Here is a 22,765-nt window from a genome sequence, read left to right on the forward strand (position 1 = left end):
ATATCCCTTGGAGCATCAGCTAGTGATCTATAAGAAAGCAATGTCAGACTGTCTTTGTAATTCAATCCAGATAAGGTTGTTGAATGATCCTCAACCTGATTTTGCTCTTATTTTCATTATCTTCTGCTGTTCTTTGTAATTTGTGAGTTGTTCTTCACCATTCTGTGTAATGTTAATAATGTTTTTGTTAGTACTTTATTGCTGTTCACTTTTTATTGTGTAAGCCCATAGTTGCTTTTTATACTTCAGTCATTACTTTTTCCGTTATCAGGTATTGTTGAGGTACTTGAAAAAGGGAACCTATATGAATCAATATTTGATGAGCCACCTTTATGAGAGGAATCTGTAAACTTTGATTCATAGAAGAACTCTTGAACTCTATTGCTATATTTTGTGGCCTCCATTGAACAATATACCTTTCATACTGTCTTTATGTGTCTTATTTCAGTAGAGCTATTTCTATATTTGCTTCTCTTCGTTGGATTTTAAACTTTAGGCGAGCAGAGTCTGTGTGTTCCTTGCAGTGCCCACATCAGGCCTTGAACATTTGAGGCACCTGTTAAATTTAAAGAGAAGTAAATGGAGCTGAGAGTAGGATTAAATGAGAGATGAGAAAATTTCTGTCCCTAACAGCATTTTAAAATCTGCTTTCATATCAAAATGTGCCTTATTTATCTCCGAGTGGGAGATAAAGCATTCTTTGGCGTACATGCCTACTCAAAGCTCTAAAGAGTGTGTAGCACAGAAACTTATCTAATTCTGTCTGACCTGGTACTCCTCAAATTTATTTGACAAAACACTTTTTTGTGAAGGGTCTCGACTGCAGTAGACAGAAATCACCTCAAATTAATTTAAGCCCCAAATGGAATTTTCTGGCTTATATAACCAGTAATAATTCTTGATGAGTTCACAGAATGGAGAAGCTACAGGACCTCAGGGCCTGAGGCTGGGGACTCAGCAATCTCTCTTTTCATCCATTTTTCTCTCCCGATTTTGTGTTTCATTTTGGCCATTGACCTCATTCTCTCCTAGTGCGGACAGTCTTGTGACAGGCCCTTCCAGCAAAGAGGGTAACAAACTTAGGTGAAAGGGAAACATTGATTTTTACACATTTATTTGAATGTTAATTTTCCAAAATGTTTTGGTCCCTGTGTAGATGGTGCATCCATCCTTTGGACCAATCACTGTTATCAGTAGGGGAGTTTACTAAGATGAGTCCTATCTAGGCCTTTTGTCCACTTAGATGGACTGAGTGGTGGTGGGATGCCCAGAAACAACTGCTTTAAGAGAAGAGTTAGGAAAACTCATTGGAAAGAGCAGAAATAATAAGCACCATTCATTTACTGAACAAACATTTATTTCATCTTTTCTTCTAGGCATTAAGGATGTAACACTGAACAAGAGAGATGGATATTATCCTTCTATTAGGGAACTTACATTCTAGTGAGGAGGCAGATAATAAGGAAGATAAGTAAAAATTGTAGCATGTTTGTAATAAGTACAAAGAAAAACATAAGATAGGACAGAGGAGTCAGAAGAACCTGTGGGGAAGGGGAGGTGGAAATTTTAACAAATGTGGCCAGGGAAGGTCTCAGTGTTGAGAAGTGACTTAAGTAAAGATCTGAAGGAAGTGAGGAAGGGAGCCCTGCAGACATTCCATTCAGACACACAGCAGATGTGAAGGCCCTGAGGGAAGAGTGTGCCCGGTGTGTCAGGGGGAAGGTTTGGCCCCTGGGATGGTGGATCTGAAGAAGACCAGGAAAAAGCAGCTGCAAACGAGGTCAGGGAGCTGATGGGGAGCCCGATGGTGCTGGAGTTGTGGCTTGTCATAATAAGACTGCCCTCTCTCTTAGTGGAATGGGGACCAACAGAAGGTTTTATCTGACTCCTGATTTGATTGCTCTGGCTGCTTCGGTGAACAGACGGGAGTAGGGTGGGGGGCAAGGGCAGAAGCAAACAATCCAGCTGGGAGACCAATGCCATAACCCAGGAAGGAGGTGCTTTTAATGTGGCCCAGGGTGGTGGCAGTGAAGATGGTGAGAAATGGTTGGACATCTCTGATGGTGGATCCAGCAGGATTCACTGATAGAATGGGCATGGGGTGTGAGAGGAGAAGTGTGGAAGATGACAGCAAGGTCTGGGCCTGGGCATTGGAAAAATGGAGCTGCCATGAACCAGATGAGCAAGACTCCAGGATGAGCTAGTTTGAGGGGACTCTTGGGAGGGGGGCTCAGTTTTGGATTTGTAAAATTTGCAATGCCGATTAGACTTCTGAGGATAGATGTAATGGGACTGGACCTCAGGTAAGAGGGCCTGGCTGAAGTAAATCTGTTCAACTCTTTGTGACCCATGGACTGTAGCCTGCCAGGCTCCTCTGTCCATGGAATTCTCCAGGTAAGAATACTGGAGTAGGTCCCTTCTCCAGGGGATCTTCCCTATTCAGGAATTGAACCTGGGTCTCTTGCATTGCAGGCAGATTCTTAGCCATCTGAGTCACCAGGAAAGCCCATAGATCTGTGAGCCATCAGGACACAGATGGAATTTAAAGGCAGGGGGCTTGTCGAGATCATCCAGGAACGTGTGTAGAGAAAAGAGTCATCTGAGGACTAAGTTCCAGGGCACCTCAGGCACCACACATTTTTATTTTGGAATGGCTACTAGTTTCTTCAAGAACACTAGTGTCCTACAAACACAGTGTGAGATTTGCTGATCTCAAAGAATATATCTTTATAACTACTTCTCTTCTGAGCACATAGAATGCAGTTCCTCTAGCTTTAAAAACATGCTTCAATTTTTCCAAAATGGTGTAGTCATCTCAGTAAAGGTACCATACAAGTAAAACATTTTGTGGAAGAATATGACTGTGGGATATTCTGCATGTTCTGTGAGTCAGTAGTTGCTTAGTGATAGATCCAGACATTTAGTATGTTCTAGAATGGGCCTCTAAAACCTCTTGAACTTTCCTGGGTATTTAATGTTCTTATGGTCTGACTGTAAATGCTGCAGAGCTCATTCCTTCCATTCAAAATATTTACAATAACTGACTTATGTTGCAAAGGAAGCAATCAGTTCTGTGGGGGGGATAAACTGTTCTAACCCTCAGCTAGCTAAGAGCAAAGACTTCAGCCTTGGCAAAAGCATGATTCCAAAATGAATGCTTCTGGGGCGAATTGAGAGAGTAGGACTGACATATATATGCTACCATGTGTGAGACAGATAGCTAGTGGGAAGCTGCTGTACAGTACAGGAAGCTCAGCTCAGTGTCCTGAGATGACCTAGACAGGTGGGATGGGGGTTATATGGGAGGCTCAAGAAGGAGGGGCTATATGTATACACATAGCTGATTGACATTGTTTTACAGCAGAAACACAACATTGTAAAGCAATTATACTCCAATTGAAAAAAATTTAAAAAAAAACAAATGTGTGCTTCTGGAGATCCCAAGGAGCGGTGCTGAGAGAGTGGAAAGGCTTGTTCTGAACTCTTTAAGGAGGTTTAGAAAAGGTAGAAATGAGGAAAGGACAGTTTTTTGGTCCTAAGTGTGGGAAGCTAAGTACCTAAAACAGGAGGTTATGACCAGATTACCTACCTAACTACAGCAAAGAGTGCTGGAGAGAATGGCAAATACAATCAGATGATTATAGAGCTTCATGGCCCGTGTTGGTAATGGGAGCTCTCTCTGGAAAGAGTCAGAGGAAGATTACTCTAGCAGTGGTATTTCATTATGCCTTTGGGTCACTTGACCATATCCCACACTCTACTCTGTGTTACACAGAGCAATGCATTACTGCAACTTCCTTTGACTATAATAACAATTTGATGGTTTTAGATTATTCCCATGGCTGCTCTTTTTGTATCTGTAGAAATAAACAGACTTTTTGGAAATATTAGTATTATTTGAAGGATTAATGGTATAAACTTTGGAAAAGTCTTTTACTGCTAGTAGCAGTCGTATTTCTAACATCCAAAAATATATATCTTTCCTTTGTGGCTTTTTTTGGTTTCCACTAAATTATTAGTTCCAGCTTCCTTCTTTTTTTCTTTTTTTTTTTGTGCCTCTCAGTTTTCTTCTTGTATGAAGTTCCGAAGGCAAGAATCTTGTTAAAACGCTACTGAAGGTGATGGTTTGGGGGATCAGTTTTCATGGCACTTATTTTCCCTTTTTGAGAACTATTTATATGGAAATAGAAAATAAAACTCTACTGTAATTTTTCATTACTGGGGAAAATTGGGCCACGCCTCTACTTCCCATAGAGGTGATAACCTGTGGCAGAAAAAAGTTCACTGGTAACTTTTAACTTAAGTGGGGAGACATTCATATTGGTGAGAAGGGTATATCAGAAATCTTCTTGCAAAATTCTTGTCTCTATCTTTTTGTCATTGTTGAGATGTTTTCCTTGAGCTGTTGGGAGACATTTCCCACTCATTGTAGGATACTTGAACAAGCCTATTCTAAGTGGGAGCTGGGTTGGGAGGGGAAATAAATGAAATAACGTCTACAGGATAAGTTTTCAAAGTGACTGTTAGGCAACCTTTCAATTCAGTTCAGTTCAGTCGCTCAGTCGTATCCAGCTCTTTGCGACCCCATGGACCGCAGCATGCCAGGCCTCCCTGTCCGTCACCAACTCCCAGAGTTTACCCAAACTCGTGTCTATTGAGTCAGTGATGCCATCCAGCCATCTCATCCTCTGTCGTCCCCTTCTCCTCCAGCCCCCAATCCCTTCCAGCATCAGGGTCTTTTCAAATGAGTCAACTCTTCACATCAGGTGGCCAAAGTATTGGAGTTTCAACTTCAACATCAGTCCTTCCAATGAACACCCAGGACTGATCTCCTTTAGGATGGACTGGTTGGATCTCCTTGCAGTCCAAGGGACTCTCAAGAGTCTTTTCCAACACTACAGTTGAAAAGCATCAATTCTTCAGTGCTCAGCTTTCTTCATTGTCCAACTCTCACATCCATACATGACCCCTGGAAAAACCATAGGCTTGACTAGACAGACCTTTGTTGGCAAAGGCAACCATTACTCTCCCAAGAAAAGCACTTTACACCTTTACCTTTCTCCTCAAGCTCCCATGTACATCCATCTTCCTCCTCCTCACCATCAGGTCATTCATATTTCACTGAAAAAATGTAAGTCCTTGGAATCCTCATCTTCACCCCTTAGACTTCCCAGATCACCCCTGACTCTTCCTAGAGTCTGCCTTGCCTGGTTAGAATGGATGAGCTGTGTTCCATCTGGATTTAATCCCTCTAGCTATGCATGGGTATCTCTCTTCTCAATAGTTCAAGGTTGCTTGAGCTGATTTGCAGTTATGCCCATTTCTCCTACAGTAGTAATCTGTCTTTACTAGATCATGTTCATGAACATTCCAAATTGTGATCACATTCCCCATGAAAAGTCTCCATTTATCCCTTTCTTCACTTACCTCCTTAATTCTTGGCTTTTCTTGGTAGCAACATATCTCAGAAGAATTCTCTCTACTCCCTGTCTCCATTTCTTCACATCTTATTCTTTACTGGGTAGCCTGGTGTCTGCTCTTGTATGGATCATCCAGCCCTTCCTTCTTGTCAAATTCATTGGTCTTTACTTTCTTTTAAAAAACATTTTTTAATAATTTGGCTGTGCTGGGTCTTTTGGTTGCTGCATGTGGGATCTTTTTAGCTGTGATTCTTTTTATAGCTGCAGCATGCTAACTCCTAGTTGTCACATGTGAGATCTAGTTCCCTGGCCAGAGATTGAACCCAAGACCCTTGCGTTGGGAGTATGGAGTCTCCCATAAGACCACTGGGACTTCCCTCATGGTCCACGTTCCATCATTAGTCCTTTCTTAGTTTTCATCTTATTTGAACTTCCAGCAGCCTTTGACACTGAAGCAGATAATCCTCTCCTCATTGTTCCCTTTCTTCACCTAAAGTCCTGGTTGGTGCAGGCCGGGTTGCTCTTTTTCAGTGTCCTCTGCCAATATCTGCTTCCATTCCTATAAAAGGTAAGGTAGCCCAGGGCTTAGGATCAATGGACAGATGTTAAGGGTCAATGGACAGCCCTTTCCTCTGTCTACACTTACACCTGAGGTTGTGTCATCTTACCGCATGGTCTTAAATCCTGATTACATGGTGATATCTCCTAAATTTAGGTCTTTGTACTCCACTTTTCCATGGACTTGTCTTGAGTGGGTAAGTTCTGTTTAAAACATCTGAAACTCCTTACTGTGCCTTCGAGATCCTCACCTGCTGGCCCCCCTCACGTCTGCAACTTCATCTGCTGCGTTTTCTCTCCTGTGCGCCTCTACTCCCACACACTTGGCCACCTACTGTTGCTGCCCAGCTTTTGCCTGGTCAGAGGCTTTGCACTTTCTCTTCTCTTTGCCTAGAATTTTCTTTGCCCAGATCTTTACTTGGCTTGTCCCCTTACCCCAGTGTCAAATGTGCTTCTTCAGAGGCCTTCCCTGACCTCCTTGTCTAAAGACGTACCCTTTTACATGTCTTACTTTTCCTTCTCAACACTTACCACTACTTTAAATTCTATTTTACTTCTCCCTTGCTGGAATATAAGCTCAAGAAGGCCATGTCATTAGTTGACACATCCCTTATCATCAGGGCTTAGATCAGTTCCTGGCTCCCAGGAGACTCTTAAACTCATGTTTATTGAGTTGAATAAGTAAATGAATTGATATGTATGTAAACATTGTTTTATATGTAAACTGCATGACTATACGCTTAATGTTTTTGCATCCAAAATACAGAGAAATACTTATTATAATAGAATGGTTAGACATAACAGATGAATGGCTAGCTAGGGCCTGCCTGGTGCACATAGACTCATAAAGAAATTTCTTTGAGTTCCCTTCTCTGGAAATAAGTTGTGTCTTCTTGGCTCTTCCCATGCAGCTGAAGAATAAGTTCATGAAAAAACTGCCACGTGATGCAGAAGCTTCCAACGTGCTTGTTGGCGAGGTAGACTTCTTGGATTCTCCTTTCATTGCTTTTGTTCGGCTGCAGCAGGCAGTCATGCTGGGTGCCCTGACTGAGGTCCCTGTGCCCACAAGGTAAGCTGCTCCCTGACCCACTGGGGTCCACAGTGTGGTCATAGGGAAAACGCCTCCCCCTCAAGCTAGAGAGCTAATAGGATGAGGGTACATCCAAAGCAAGCATGTCGAAAAGGTTTAACTTGAAATAACAGTTCAGTCTGACTTTCATGCTCTTGGTTGACTTGGCAGATGTGTAGTAGTAATAATGATTATAATAATTCATTGGACTATGGAATAGTTTCTGATGGATTAGCCTATTTAATACTCATAATAATTTTTAAGGTATAAACTATACGGGATTTTATAGATGAAGAAACAGTTTGAGAGTTTAAGTAACTTCTCTAAGATCATATAGATGGTAAATGGTTCAGAGGTCTGAGTTGCTTTCATTTGCTCTCTGTTTTATTAGAAAATTGATAGTGAGTATGTTCATGCATACATATGCTAAGTTGCTTCAGTCGTGTCCGACTCTGTGCAACCCCAGAGATGGCAGCCCACCAGGCTCCCCCATCCCTGGGATTCTCCAGGCAAGAACACTGGAGCAGGTTGCCATTTCTTTCTCCAATGCATGAAAGTGAAAAGTGAAAGTGAAGTCTCTCAGTCGTGTCCGACTCCCAGCGACCCTATGGACTGTAGCCTACCAGGCTCCTCCGTCCATGGGACTCTCCAGGCAAGAATACTGGAGTGGGTTGCCACTGACACATTATATATATCAATATATGTAAATGTGTCTGTGTGTACATATATAGACATGTATATATGTGTTTTGACTCAGTGGTAAAGAATCCTCCTGCCAGTGAAGGAGATGCAGATTTAATCCCTGGGTCAGGACAATCCCTTCGAGAAGGAAATGGTAATCCACTCCAGTACTCTTGCCTGGAGAATGTGGACAAAGCCTGGTAGGCTACAGTCCATGGGGTCGCAAAAGAGTTGGACATGACTGAGCGACTAAATAATAATATGTATTTATTATATATATGCACAAAAGTAAAAATCATTAAGTTGTACACTTAAATTTGTATATTTTACTGTTACGTGTTAGGAATCATAAAGTTTTATTTTAAAAGAAAGTATACTAGTGTTATTACAGTCATGTACTCATGCTGCACAGTACCTTAGAAGTCATCCTTTCTTATTTTCCTCTGTATCTGAGCCCAGTAGAGGAGCTAGGAAGCTTGACTTCTATGTCAAGTGTAGTAGGTAAATGGAAGCTAATGCTTCAAATAGGTTTGTGCTTAGGAATAGGTTAAAGAGAAGTCTATAATCTTCAGGTTGACATTAGAAAATTATTATAAAATAGGGCCTTTTGTTGGAGGTAGTGCCCAGGGCAAGGGCAGGGAACTTTTCTTTAGGTTTCTCCAGGTGAGCAGGAGAGGCTATGGATTTCCAGTGGTCTCAGATGGTCTGAGCAAGGTAAACCAACAAGATAAGGGGCTCAAGATTTGTTTTGAGCCAATTCAGGAGGAAAATTAGGAGAACATTTCCTTATGGCCTTCCATTTTTTACATTACAGGCCATTTTTTTTCACGCAGGCATTTTTATCCCATTTTTCTATTTCTTAGACACTAACAACAGGGAGAATACTTGTCATATAACAATATAGAAATAATATAAGCAGTCATTGGACAAATAGCAGAGGAAAGGGGATAGTTATAGCTTATTCAGTTAATGGGATTATCATGATTTGTGTTTTCTGTAACTTAGCTTTTTGCTTGAAAACATTCCAGCAGAGCCTTGCAGGTTCATCTGAGCAATCACCTGGCGAACAGCTAGCTGACTCAGTCATGGCTGAACTCCAGCTTGCATGTCCCTTTGGTTTTATTTATGTCTCTTTGGACCAACTTTTCTGGAGCTTGAAAGAAAAAGACATGCCAAGAAGTGTTCAGTTGCTCTTTTTAATTTTTTTATTCTTTTTCTCTAGAAGCTACAAATAAAAATATTTTAAAAGGTTTTTTATTTAAACAATAACACAAGCTCATTAAGTAGCAAGTCATGACCATTTGGGAGTCCCTCTTATCATCTGCTCCTCTCCGGCTCATCTTTTTCTGTCCTGGACAATGGTACTAGTCTAGAGGTAAAAATCAAGCATTATTTGAATTGAGAAAAGGAGCCCAGTCTATTCAAGGGAATATAATTCAATAATGTCATAAAGCTATTTCAGGGCAGTAATCTCAATAATATATCCTAGCATGTTAACGTTTTTCCAGGAAATAGTTTTATCCATTTGCTATCCTCTGAACCAGGGCAAGCTGTAATCACTGAGAAGGGAGTCTCATTAGCTTTTTTGTGTGTTAGTAATACAGGGCCACTTACAATGGCTGCATCCTGTGAAATCCAATAAAGGAAATCCCACAAGGAGCCTGGTGGTCATTGTGGAAGATGTCTCTGCACTCAGCTGTGTGCTTTAAACATGCATGCCACCCCGCTGTCTTGCACAGAAACCTGAGAAATCTGTTTCTGTGCACATCTTGTAATGACGGTCATTTTTTCTTTTGAAAAAATTTTTCCATTTTTCCTTTCCTTTTGAAGGTGGAAGACAGGCTCTTTTACTTATTCTTCTTCTTCTTACTATTTATAATAAATAGCATTACTACCATGCATCTTTTAGGAAATATGATAATAGCCACTCCCTTTGCATAGAGTTCAAGAATTTCTCTATCCACTCTGGTCTGTGCTTGATTTAGTTTAGCTTTCTGTTTGCAGCTGGACTCCTACAAACTGGGTAGATGTTTTCTACACAGAGGACCTTCTTGTCATCCATGTGAAAGCAGATAAACTCTGTTCTTTGGTGGCTTAGTTGGGTATGTTTATGATTTTCTTAGTATCTTAAGAGGCACTTTGCTTTGCTGTCATCTTACATCTGTTCCATTGAGGCTGCCGCTCAGTCATATTTATGGGCCACATGGAGATGAATATAATTCCCATTTTACAGTTCAGAGATGGAGCCACATGGATGACGCACTGTCAGCGCAGATTTCTGACTCTGAAGCCAGGCTCTTTGGGAAAATCTAAGGAGACTCCTAGAATGGATTGCAATAAAATGCTTTAGGGTTTTCCCGTGAAGACTAATCAAAGCCCTTGATCAATCTATGCTTTTCTTACCTTGATTTTGACATCTGAGCAAATAATTACAAAGGGAGCTCTAGCCGTCTATAAAATTAGAATGTTTATTCCTTTGTGTCACCCTTAGTTAACATCTATTTTATGTTATAAATAATGATCTGCCTGAAAGCAATTCTTTGTGCCTAATTGTCAAAACCATAAAATTTCTAATAGAGGAATTGGGATGGAGGTCTTGCTAGTTCAGTTCTGTCTTGTATAACAGTCTTCCAGTGGCTCACTGCTGTTTACCATGTGCAGTATGGTTGGTTATGATGGGTTTGTGCTCCTTATGAATTTATTGAGGAAGCTACAGTTTAGCCACATTTTCCAGAGCCACTAAATATGAATAATGGGTTATTTGATTCACTATTGTTTTAAAAAAAGGAAGTAAGGGATTGGTACATGCTGAGTTTATTTTAGAATGGCTGTGATATATAAGGAAGGAGGAGGGGTGCACATCTCTGAAAAGATGGAGTAGTTTAGGAAGGCTGGCTCTTTTTCTGATATTATGCTCTGTTTATGCCTATAATTATTTTGTGAATATGAGTATAGTCCATTGGTTTTGGATGCAGATCATCTGGTACTGATTTTTGTTGTGGTGAATGCTAGAGGCATTCTCCCCTGGCACAATTGCTGCTGCTGCTGCTGCTGCTAAGTCGCTTCAGTTGTGTCTGACTCTGTGCGACCTTATAGATGGAAGCCCACCAGGCTCCCCCATCCCTGGGATTCTCCAGGCAAGAACATTGGAGTGGGTTGCCATTTCCTTCTCCAATGCGTGAAAGTGAAAAGTGAAGGGGAAGTCGCTCAGTCGTGTCCAGCTCTTAGTGACCCCATGGACTGCAGCCTACCAGGCTTCGCCATCCATGGGATTTTCCAGGCAAGAGTACTGGAGTTGGGGTGCTATTGCCTTCTCCGCCAGGCACGATTAGTTACATGGAAAAGTGAGCACATCAGAGTGGAAGGGCCTCATGAAGATTCTTGACACAGCCAGGCACTATTATAAATTCTGTGACTTGTGTCTAGTTATAAGCAAATACAAAGAGCTCAGCAACATAAATTATTTCCCCTGAGCCAGCAATATGGGCTGTGCCCTTTCAACCACAGAAATGTAATGTTTACTCTAATTCATTAATAAAGAAAAAAAGCTTCTGGTTAAAAATAACATCTGTCCATTGACAAAAAAAAACAAACAAACAGACCACTTGAGTCATGAAAGAAGTTTTGAGTATGTTATAAAAGCCGAGTTTGGCAAGATGTGCTTCTGTCATACAAGTTGTAACAGCTTTTGTGTCTTGGAGGGTTAAAGAGGAGAGAACATGTTTTAGGCAGAGGGAACTTCAACTCAATGAGTTGTTCTGTGTTGTTAGTTTTCCCAGATCTCTCATCTCTCATCCCCATTTCAACAGTGCACTTCAAATTACAGTCTTCCTAAGGGTCTGGTTCCCTACAGATGAAATTCTTGACCTGAGGTGATATTTTCTGCTACTTGTGGGTGTCCAGAGTTCCTCTCTATCTACTCAGTGGTTCCTGACTGAAGTAATGTGAAAATTTTAACTGATACATAACTTTTTATTTCTATTTGGCACTTGATGATTTTCTTTATACTTTATATATATATATATATATGAATATATATATAAACATATATATATGAACATATATATGTTTTAATAAAAATCACATTACTCAGGAAAGAGGAATTATGCCTTTGTATCTAACTTAATGAAAACACTGTAGCTCTCATATACTGGGTTTGCTACTATGAATGGTTTTGCTACTCTGATAAATGGTTTTTTTATGATCACCACTGGTCTGCTACTGCCATTTCTTCTTTGGTGCTCTTTAGTAAAGAGCAGAGTAAATATTTGTAGAAAATGTATCCCCTCATCTCATAGGATTTAAGGTGGAGGAGCCATTACTCTGTTATCCCTTGGACCAGCTGCCCATTGTCTGCCAGAATTTATTTGAGGACTATTAATGACTGAGAGCATTTTCTGCACTTTCTAATAAGACACTATTTTGGTTTTGTTGCCATATAGTCAACCTGATAGTTAATTCACGTGTCAGTTGATAAATATGCATTTCCATAGTGTATATTTATAAATGTAAAATAATCATGATGCAGATACTGGGGAGAGGTAGGAAGATGTAGACAGTGGTTCTGGAAAGGGTTAGATATTGTGTAGTGCTCCGATGCTAATATTTGGATGTGCTCAGATGCTCAGTTGTATCTGACTCTTTGAGACCCTTTGGACTGTAGCCCATCAGGCTCCTCTGTTCACGGGGTCTCTTAGCAAGAATATTGGAGTAGGTTGCCATTTCCTTCTCCAGGGGATCTTCCCGACCCAGGAATCAAACCTGGCTCTCTTGAGTCTCCTGCATTGACAGATGGATTCTTTACCACTGTGCCACCTGGGAAGCCTGAAATAATAAAAAAAAATGACAGGCAAAGGAAATACATTATTTAAAAATGTATTAAGTAAAGCATCCAGGTGTTATATATGTTCTCTTGCTGTACCACATTTGCCCACTTCTGTCTAAAGCTATGCCCTATTGTCCTGCCTGACAGCTGGCCCTTGGTAGACAAGTAAATAGAATTGGGACATATGAAAAGTACTGTAGGTGTTTTTTAATGAGATTTGTATTTTACTTTAGTTGTTAAATATTTTTTTCAGGTGTTGCACTCACTCAGTGAGCCATCCCTTCAGAAAAGGGCATTGTACTTTTCTGTCAATAAAAAAAGCTCTTGATAATACTGTATGTGGTAGCGTATAATTTAGGTTCAGCTTCAGAGAAAGGCAAGTCCTAGTTAGAAGAATTAAAACCCAGTTCTAATAATGACTTCCTTCATACTTGAATGACTTTCATGCCTGCTGATTGCTTTTGCCCATTTCATCTACTGTGATAACACTTGAAAGCAAGTTCACCGCTCCACTCCAGAGTTGGTTTCTAAGCAAATAAATACTGAATGGTTTTATGGTTATTCTGGTATAAACTCTGAGTATTCAGACATTCAGATTTACCTTCTTACATTCTCAATTTGTTTTTTTTTTTTCTTTACTCTTTAGATTAAATTTTATGATGAAAAATGAAATTATCTATTCAAGGGCATTTGAGAACAGACCCTAATACCTTGAAGAGTGTTGGCTATCAATAGCCCTTTCTTAAACAACAAAAATATGAATAAATTAGTAAAAAAGAAAATTTTGCCAACAAATGTCCTAAGCCATTTGTGGTTTCATAAGACCTTACTTAAGCTTTCTTGTCCCCAGCTAAGTATCCACAACGTTTTTCCCAAGAGTGGCCTATGGAAGTCATAGTTGGATAGCTTTCTCTGGTGTATAGGTTGCACAGGTATTATTAAGCAGAATTGTGTGCTGAAAAAAAAAACAGGGGGTAAAAAGTCCTATCTATCTTGTTGTTCAGTTGCTTAGTCATGTCCAACTCTTTGTGACCCCATGGACTGCAGCACACCAGGCCTCCTTGTGCTTTACTACATCCCAGAGCTTGCTCAAACTCATGTTCATTGAGTCCATGATGCCATCCAGCCATCTACTCTGTCATTCATTAGGGACAGTCTTTGAGCCCATCCGTTACCTTCCTTGAGCCTAGGTTTCTTCACCATTAAATGGGAGTGAGATACGTGTCCTTATAGCAAAGGATAGTAGGAGTTTAAATGATACGTGAGTGTGAAATGCTTTGTAAGCTTTAGAAAGCTGTGCAGACATAGGATCTGATCATTTTTATTGTCCTCAGTAACTCCATGTTAGGTAAGATATGAGCATAAATAAGCAAGGCAGGGATTTGTCTAGTATTGCCTTTTGTCTGTTTTTGAATTCATTTACTTCCTGCTCCCCAGTTGAGAGTTGCATCTTTGCCCTTGTGATCAGTGAGGGATTCCTTCCAACATGATAAGGGGTGAACTTGAGTGGAGATAAGCTTGTTATTGCAAGTTTCAGGACCTAACTACTATGAAACAGTGCATTTTCAAGAAAACAAGTTTGGAAAAGAAAATGAGGAATCCTGTAAAAGAATTTTAACTGTGAATGATGTTTTATATTGAATTTCTCTCATATTTTTCCTCCTTTGCTTTGGTTGTCAGCATGTGGCTTATTGTAGAGGAGCTGGATTTTGCTGACTCCCAGCGACTTATGAGTAGAAATATTTTTTTAAAATATGGAGAGGATCATTTGTCACCATCAATATTGAGTGAAGAAAAGTCAGAAAAATAAAAAGATGTGCGAAGTCTTTCTAGTTATTGTGCTTAATGGGTTTTCTCCAAAGATTCTGAAAAGTCGGAAGAGAAAGAAAGAAAGTTTGGAAAAGAAAGACTTAATCATATAGTGAACCTTTCCTTCTTCAAGAAGAAAGCTTTTTAGGGTTCCATGCTCAATTCTCCCTTGCTTCCAAATAAAACGAACAACAATTTGTGTTTCACAATAGTGTGGAAGAGTGCCTTTCATATTACCAAGACTGTAACCTTTGTTTTAAAGATGAATTCTAGACCTAACCTTTTTATGAATTAGGATTAAACATGTCTCAGTGTTATGTGTATTGAGTTTGATGAAATATGTGTTATAGCCTTTGCTTCTTTCCTCTCCCATTAGGTTCTTATTCATTCTCTTAGGTCCTAAGGGGAAAGCCAAGTCTTACCATGAGATCGGCAGAGCCATTGCCACCTTGATGTCTGATGAGGTAGGGCATCGGGAAGGTGGTGATCTGTGAATGTCGTTCTTGTGTTCTCATACTGTGAGTTGGCTGTCACAATTTATTCAATTAGAGTTATGCAGTTACCAACCTTCTTTAAAACATGAGGTACAGTCATGTGTGCAAGTGAGCTGACATCTGCTTTTAATAGCTTTCAAAAAATAAATTTTATGTCAGAATAAGTCATATTTTCCTTTTTCTAAACATTTGCAGTTCTGAAAACTGAAGTATGTTAAATATTATTTAAAAGGTTCAAGTCACTGTATTAACATAATCTCTTAAAAATGTTTAATATATTCATCCTGCAAATTCAAGTGTTTTGTTTCAGAAATGGGTTTTATAAAATAACGCATAGTAAAATGCATTTTCCCTTAGGTATCAGCAAGTACCTGTTTTTGTGGTTTTCTTATCTTGTGGGAAGGAATGATACACATACTAAAATGCATTAGCAACCATTCTGCAAAGTATCTGGCACTTTGGAATTATGACTGTACTCTCATAATAGCTTGAATGTCACTACACACATCTTAGACACGTTGAAACTCCGAACTAGTCTCATGGTAGGAGAAATACTGTTAGAATATAGGATCGCTGATTTCTGCTTTTATTCCTTTCTAGCTTGCTATTTTGCCAAATGTTTTGTTTTTGCTTCATTGCTTGATATGTTAGCTTCTCCATGTGTTGGGTGGAGAATAGAGCATTTAGTTATGGCAGTTCTATTTGGTGATTACTCAGATGGTTACTTAATTTGGGAACACTGATGAATAGCAATGCTGTTTTTTTCCTTTGAGGCAACTAAGCATCTCAGTGGGTTCTTTTATTTATTTCTGCATATTTCCAATTTCTTAATTCTTCACCCTAAGATGTATTGATTAGAAATGCGTTAGGCAAAAAAGAAAAAGAAGAAAAGGAAATGTTTTAGGCTGCAAATGACAGAAAGTCTGACTTATTGTGGCTTAAACAATTTAGGGTTTGTTTTGTACACATATTAGGAAATTTGGAGGTAAGCAGTTGCTGGAGTTGGTTTAACTTAACTGCTTAATGGTAAATCAAGTGCCAAGGCTCTTGCTTTGTGGTCTTAAGATGGCTACTGCTGTCAACTCCAGTCACACCATCTATAGCAAAGCAGGAAGGAGGAGGCAAGGTATATTAGCTGTGTCTCTCTTTTTGAACTGGTATTTTAATGCTCCCCCCACACATTTTTTCTTTCTTTTTTTCTAATCCCATGAGTCAGAACTGCCCATCCTTACCTGCAGGCTAGGCTAAGAAAGTGACTGACTTTCCAGCCTCCATAGTGGGAAGTAGCAAGAGAAAAGGCTGTAGCTAGTTGTGTCCACTGCAGATGTTATGCTTACACTTTGAATGATCTCCCATAAATCCCCAAACCCCCACACCGTTATGTGTTGTTTGTTTGATAGCTTTTACAAATTCTACTGAGGAGAAAAGACTTAGCAATCTTTAAGAATAGCCAAAGGTATCAAACAGGGGCCATCTTCTTTCCTGGAGACTAAAGAATTTGACTTACGAGGTATGAAGGGCTTGGGTCATGTATAAAGGACTTTCAGATTTATCAGGCAGGTTAGAAGAATGGAATGATTGGCAAAGAGTATGATACACATCTGGAAGCTCCTGCTTTGGATATTTGCATAAAACACATGGAACATTTGCTACCTTGGATGGTTTGGTTATTGGCTTCCTAAAAAACAGACAGATGATCACCTACTTAAAACCCCTTTGCTTTAACTCGCATTATTTGTGTGTTTGAGAGCTGCAGAGTTTGAGTTTTAACCAGTCTTAACACTCAGTTTGAACTTTACCTTCTTGAATTAGAAGCAGTGGTTTGGCCCAGTAGTTTTTATTTCAGGGAATGATTGTCTGTGTATTTCTCTAAACTATTTTCATCTGGCTTCCATAGCAACCATATCAGTAATAGTACATACCAGTGGGAGATGAAAGGCAATGCTATTTTATGGTATTGTTAGGAAAAAATCATATAAAAGAAGCACAGCTGTTTTCTCATGCCTCTACCTATATTTTTCGGGTTCATAATCTAGATACTGAAAAATTTTGGATTAAGCTGAACAGTAGGAAATATGAGGCTATGGTCACAGTAATGTTAAAGTAGATTATGGATTGCATTCTTCAGCCTCCACATCTGAGGCATGTGGAGAGTTCTCTTGTTGGATCAGCACATCTCTTCTTATTCTTTAGGTGTTCCATGACATTGCTTATAAAGCGAAAGATAGGCAGGACCTGATTGCTGGCATAGATGAGTTCCTAGACGAAGTCATTGTCCTTCCACCTGGGGAATGGGATCCAGCAATCAGGATAGAGCCTCCTAAGAGTCTTCCATCGTCTGACAAAAGGTAAGATGATCAGGCCATTGGGAGTTTTAATCTTTGAGAAGGAGATTTTTTTTTTTTTTTGGAAGAAGGAAGAGGTTCTGTCTAGTGCCTTAATATTGACAGATTTCCATTCAACTTGAGGTATTATCTCAAATGAATCACACATGTGCCTTCGTTTGACATTTGGTTGACACTGGAAAATGAGCATGTGGTGATATTCTTCAGTGATTACAAATTAGAGATCTCAGATTATGATATTGGAATACACTGTAGAGATTCTTTTGGGATGTTTCTGGGACCCCTTTATGGGTGGAAAGATCAGTTTATTCAAGGTGACTCCCTGTAGATTTAAGAGGTTAAGAAATTGGGTGAGATAATTGAGGGGAAGCCATTTTCTAGAAATCTGTGGTTTTCCAGATCAAACAATTTCCCTTTCATACAATATACAGTTTATTCAACTTTTTATTCATCTACTCATTTTTTTTTTGGCTCTAACTAGAACACATTAAAGTTGTCTGCTTCCCTGGTAAAGAATCTGCCTGGAATACAGGAGACCCTGGTTCAATTCCTGGGTCAGGAAGGTGCCCTGGAGAAGGGATAGGCTACCCACTCCAGTATTCACGGGATTCCTTGGTGGCTTAGACAGTAAAGAATCTGCCTGAAATGTGCAAGACCTGGGTTTGATCCCTCAGTTGGGAAGATCCCCTGGAGGAGGGCATGGCAACCCATGCCAGTATTCTTGCTTAGAGAATCCCCATGGGCAGAGGAACCTACAGTTCATGGGGTTGCAACGAGTCAGACACCAGTGAGCGATTAAGCACACACACGATGGTGGCAGGAAATAATGATCTCTCTCCCGAAGGGTTTTTGGTCCATCTCTTCATTAGTTAGTGCACGGTGTAGCTAAGAGGCAGATGAATAAAATAAAACTAATCTTCTCTTGGGCTCTGCTGTCTTGATTAGAAAGAATATGTACTCAGGTGGAGAGAATGTTCAGATGAATGGGGACACGCCCCACGATGGAGGCCATGGAGGAGGAGGACATGCAGATTGCGAGGAATTGCAGCGCACTGGAAGGTAACCGATGGATTCTTCTGTCGTTCATGATGAGGTTCCCTTCTGGTCTGAATTCCCCTTAATCTTTCCAGCAGTGCTTTGTTACTGGTTTGTATGTTCGGTTAGCCAACACAGGTTTATGGTATATCTGTTAGTCACAGGTGCTTGGGCTGCAGCAGTGAATGAATGGAAAACCTCTGTCCTTAGGGGTCTTACTTTGTAGTGGTGGGAGACACACAGTGAGCAAATAACGAAATGTGAATCTGATTGTATGGGGCAAAGCAAAGCAGAAGTCGGGAGTTCTGCAACAGGCGAAAGGTACTAGGTAATACCATTTTACATAGCGTGGTCTGTAAGGGAAGGCCATAAAGGGAATTGCAGCGTTTGAGGAAAGTCCTGAAGAAGTGGGGAGGCAGATCCTAGGGTGGGGGTGGGGGGATGGAGAACAGCAGGGTGTCTAGTGGATGCTGGGTTGGCACAGAGGCCAGTGTGACGGCAGTGGCATGAATGAGAGCTGTTAGAGAGAGAGATGGGGGGTGGGTGTGGCAGAAAGGCCAGTCTCTCCCCACCCTTGACTTTCTTGATTCCATCTCTTCCTGATACATTTACTCAGAAGTGTACCCATGTTACAGAACAGAGTACAGAGTTATAGAACGTGCACAGAGTTACATGTTACAGAAATGAGTGACTGCCAGGCCACCGTCTCCTCGGCCTGCAGTGAGGAATTCAGGTTCCTCAGGCAGCTTTGGCTAAATCTCTTTTTATTAGAATTATGCCTTCACTGTTAGGTTCTCCATTTCAATCTGAATTTAGTACCGTTTTACGTAGGATACTCATTTATGAAGATAAACGACTTTTTAAAAAACACTTCAGATTTTTGAAAACACAAAGGTATGTCCTTTTAACAGACAATTGAATCTGAATGAAATGACGTTCTTTTCTTTCTCCAATAACCCACTTGGGTTTGTTTCCCAAATGAAGAGGATGTTATTTCTCTCCTCTTCCTCAAGACTAGAGAACAGAACCTTCTCTCTCCCCCAGTTTTTCTCTGAATGGTTCTTTTACAAACTATTCCCATTAGAAGTATCCTTTTCCTCTTCTATAGATACAATTTCTGGGATTTGACTTCTTTATTTAATCCGACTGTAATCTTTGATATTTTAACTTTCCTAAGTGCATTGCATGTCTGCTACCATGCACTATGTCTGTACATACCAAGAAAACTGAAGCAGGGCATTGAATGCAGCTAAGACAGACAGACACACAATCCTGAGAATGTGTGAGAGCATAGTGCAAGTCTTAGCACAAGTGGAGGATCCAGACTTCCAAGGGTTGTAGTGCTCCGAGGGAAGACATCAAAGGCAGAAGGCACAACGTGGGGAAAGCTGAGTGAGGTTTGGTTGAGGGAGTGAGCTGACACATGACAGGCAGCTATGAGGAGGCTCAGCTTGCTACGCTCCTCCGTGACGCACCTGCATGGCTTTCTCCCTTCATTCTTTCCGATCCTCACCCCAGAGTCACCCTTTAGGAGTCCTGTTCTGGCCACTCTGATATTTCAGCCATAGCAACTCTAGCATTTAACCCAGATCCCCACTTAATTTTTTTCTTTGATTTTTAGCCCCATGCATTTTACTTACTTCGTTCGCCTCACTCAGAAAATAACTCCAGGAGGGTGGGTATTTTTCCTGTGTTATTCACTGCTGTATTTCCAGTACTCAGAATAGTGCTGGGCATATCCCAAATGACCAATACACGTTTGTGGAATGAATGAATGAATGAGGCTGGGATGGAAGTTCTGACCAGATCAGAAAGGGCCTTAGGATCGGCTCACATGTTGGGATGTTTTCTTTCAGACACTGACACTGAATTCATCTACACAGTTCACTCTCATCTAAAGACCAACAGTCTAGGGAATGTGACTGCCTAATTTGGTGATCAAAAAGAAGACAGAAGAAAATGTATTCCTTTACAGTTTTCTGATTTTATCTTAAGGGCTGAAATAGTATCTTGCTGATTCAAACACTTTAAATACACCTTCTCTGTGATTAAATAAGTTATCTCTTGGTTCATTGCCCGATACTTTATTTTACATTGTCACGTTTGCTTTTTCCCTACCCAGGTTCTGTGGTGGACTAATTAAGGACATAAAGAGGAAAGCACCATTTTTTGCCAGTGATTTTTATGATGCTTTAAATATTCAGGCTCTTTCAGCAATTCTCTTCATTTATCTGGCAACTGTAACTAATGCTATCACTTTTGGAGGACTGCTTGGGGATGCCACTGACAACATGCAGGTGGGTTTGGTTTTGGGGAAGACACAAATAGTACAGCCAGATTGCCTTCCTCACCCCTGCAGCTCAGCGAGAAGCAGATGGCCTTTCAGTTACTCAGCGTGATTTTCTTTCTTTTGCTGGATGCTGCATTTTACTTTGCTTCTGGTCTGCTGCTGTATTTCCAGCATTTTAGTAGTTACAAAAATAGCTCGATGAAATCTGGCTTGAGTCACAAGTGGGGAAAAGAAGGGAAGGAAATGAGGATATAGAGCTCTGTTTGGGCAAAAGCAGATCAGCTGCTTTAATTTTGTGCCGGGTGTAAGGTTTTGATCTTCTATTACCTTGAATGTATGGACCACACTGTTAAACTTGATATATCAAGTTTTGGGGGAATGCCTGGTTAGCTTCCTTTTACATGTGAGCAGACGATGGGTGTTTTGCTCAAGAATGAATTTGTATCTTTATGAGAAGAACTCAGCTTTAAGGATAAAAGCTACGATTTGGTGTTCCTATTCCTGGATCTGCCTCTCATTAAGCCATTAAGATTCTAGCTTTATTCTTGCTTTGCAGGTGGCATTTGCCCTTCTTTTGTAGCCATAATAGCTGAAGTTTTAGTGATAGAAAAGATATTTTTAATTCCCATAATCAGAAAGATATGTACAAAACCTCTTTTAGTTGATCCATTCATTATGGAAAAAAATAGGCATTGTGCTAGTTGTGGAGTAGAGAGTAGTGAGTGAAGCTGAAAAGAACCAGATTCAAGCCCTTTTCAAACACTGTTCTTCTGTGTTACTACTTATTACTGTTTAACCTATGTGACATTAATAAGTGCTGCCAACCAGCTTATTTAAAATAATAGAGCTGCTTCCAAAGGATTGCTTTTTTTCTACTTCTGTTTTCTCCCCTGGGCACATTTCATATTTTAGATTTCTGCTTAAACACAAAATTAAGATGGAGACGCTCTGTGACATCTGTGTTGACCCAAGCAAAAAGGGAGACATTACTTTAAACAATTTTATTTCTCTTGTTAAGAGCACTTTCATCTTTTAGTCTTTATCTATTACTGCATCGCATGCTACCCCAAATCAGAGGCTTCAAACAACCATTTTTTCCTTTTCTCTTTTGGTTTTGGTGGTTGATGGACTTGGGTGGCTGGTTCCCTTTGGTCCTTGTAGACTTGCAGTGTTTTGGCAGCTGAGTTTGGAGTTGCCTGAGGGCTTCTTTCCTCCCGTGACTGCTGCCGGGGCTGGGGGCTCCCCCTGTGACTGTACCAAGGCTGGCTTGGGTTTTCTCAGAGCTGGGCACCGTGATGGCCTCCCGTGACCTCCCGCTCCTTTGAAAGGGGGCAGTTGCCATTTGGCTTTCCTTGTTGCCACGTGGATATACACTCATTATTCATTTTCTGATTTTCAAAGAGAGGTTGGAATTCAAATTCTTAAGTGAAATCTGGTGATTCTGAAATATTGGCCAATGATCAACATTTTAAAAATTACATTGTGCTGGCCAGAAAGCACTTAGCTGTATATTCCCAAGTATGGGGGATAGAAGCCAAGCATTGTAGACACAAAGATGAAGTATACGAAGAGGGTGTCTTCCCCTTTTTTCCTCATTCATAGACAAAAATGAGTAAATTAATTGTAACAGTAATTCAGTAATGGTATTTTTACAAAATCTGTCTGTATTCAAATTGCGTGGCTATTCTTCATCTAAATGAAAGTTTAATGATTATTAAAATACATCATTCAAAAGAAAAAAGTGGAGGAAAAAAGCACTGGGGAAGCACCCTGAGGCCAGCATGAAGAAGATAATACAGGCAACCTCATGTTAAGTGAAGGACAGGGAAGCCTGGCATGCTGCAGTCCTTGGGGTCGCGAAGAGTCAGACACAACGGAGCGACTGAACAGCATGTTAATGGATAAGAAAGCTGTGGTCCATATACACCATGGAGTATTACTCAGCCATTAAAAAGAATGCATTTGAATCAGTTCTAATGAGGTGGATGAAACTGGAGCCGATTATACAGAGTGAAGTAAGCCAGAAAGAAAAACACCAATACAGTATACTAACACACATATATGGAATTTAGAAAGATGGTAACGCTAACCCTGTACGCGAGACAGCAAAAGAGACACAGATGTATAGAACAGCTTTTTGGACTCTGTGTAGAGGGAGAGGGTGGGATGATTTGGGAGAATGGCATTGAAACATGTATAATATCATATATGAAATGAATCGCCAGTCCAGGTTCGATGC

At 40.3% G+C, this 22,765-nt stretch overlaps 1 protein-coding gene across 2 annotated transcripts in view; it reads left to right on the plus strand.

Moving 5' to 3' along the window:
• Positions 1–22,765, plus strand: part of SLC4A4 (solute carrier family 4 member 4) — a 308,892-nt gene that overhangs the window by 191,902 nt on the left and 94,225 nt on the right. For both annotated transcript variants that reach the window (XM_068974914.1, XM_068974915.1), the window contains exons 7-11: positions 6,890–7,047; positions 14,739–14,826; positions 17,050–17,204; positions 18,147–18,260; positions 20,359–20,533. In XM_068974914.1, the coding sequence (XP_068831015.1) occupies positions 6,890–7,047; positions 14,739–14,826; positions 17,050–17,204; positions 18,147–18,260; positions 20,359–20,533 (690 nt within the window). The remainder of the gene's footprint in view (positions 1–6,889; positions 7,048–14,738; positions 14,827–17,049; positions 17,205–18,146; positions 18,261–20,358; positions 20,534–22,765) is intronic.

This window comes from Capricornis sumatraensis, chromosome 7 (genome assembly GCF_032405125.1).
Source record: "Capricornis sumatraensis isolate serow.1 chromosome 7, serow.2, whole genome shotgun sequence".
In the NCBI taxonomy this organism is placed as follows: Eukaryota; Metazoa; Chordata; class Mammalia; order Artiodactyla; family Bovidae; genus Capricornis; species Capricornis sumatraensis.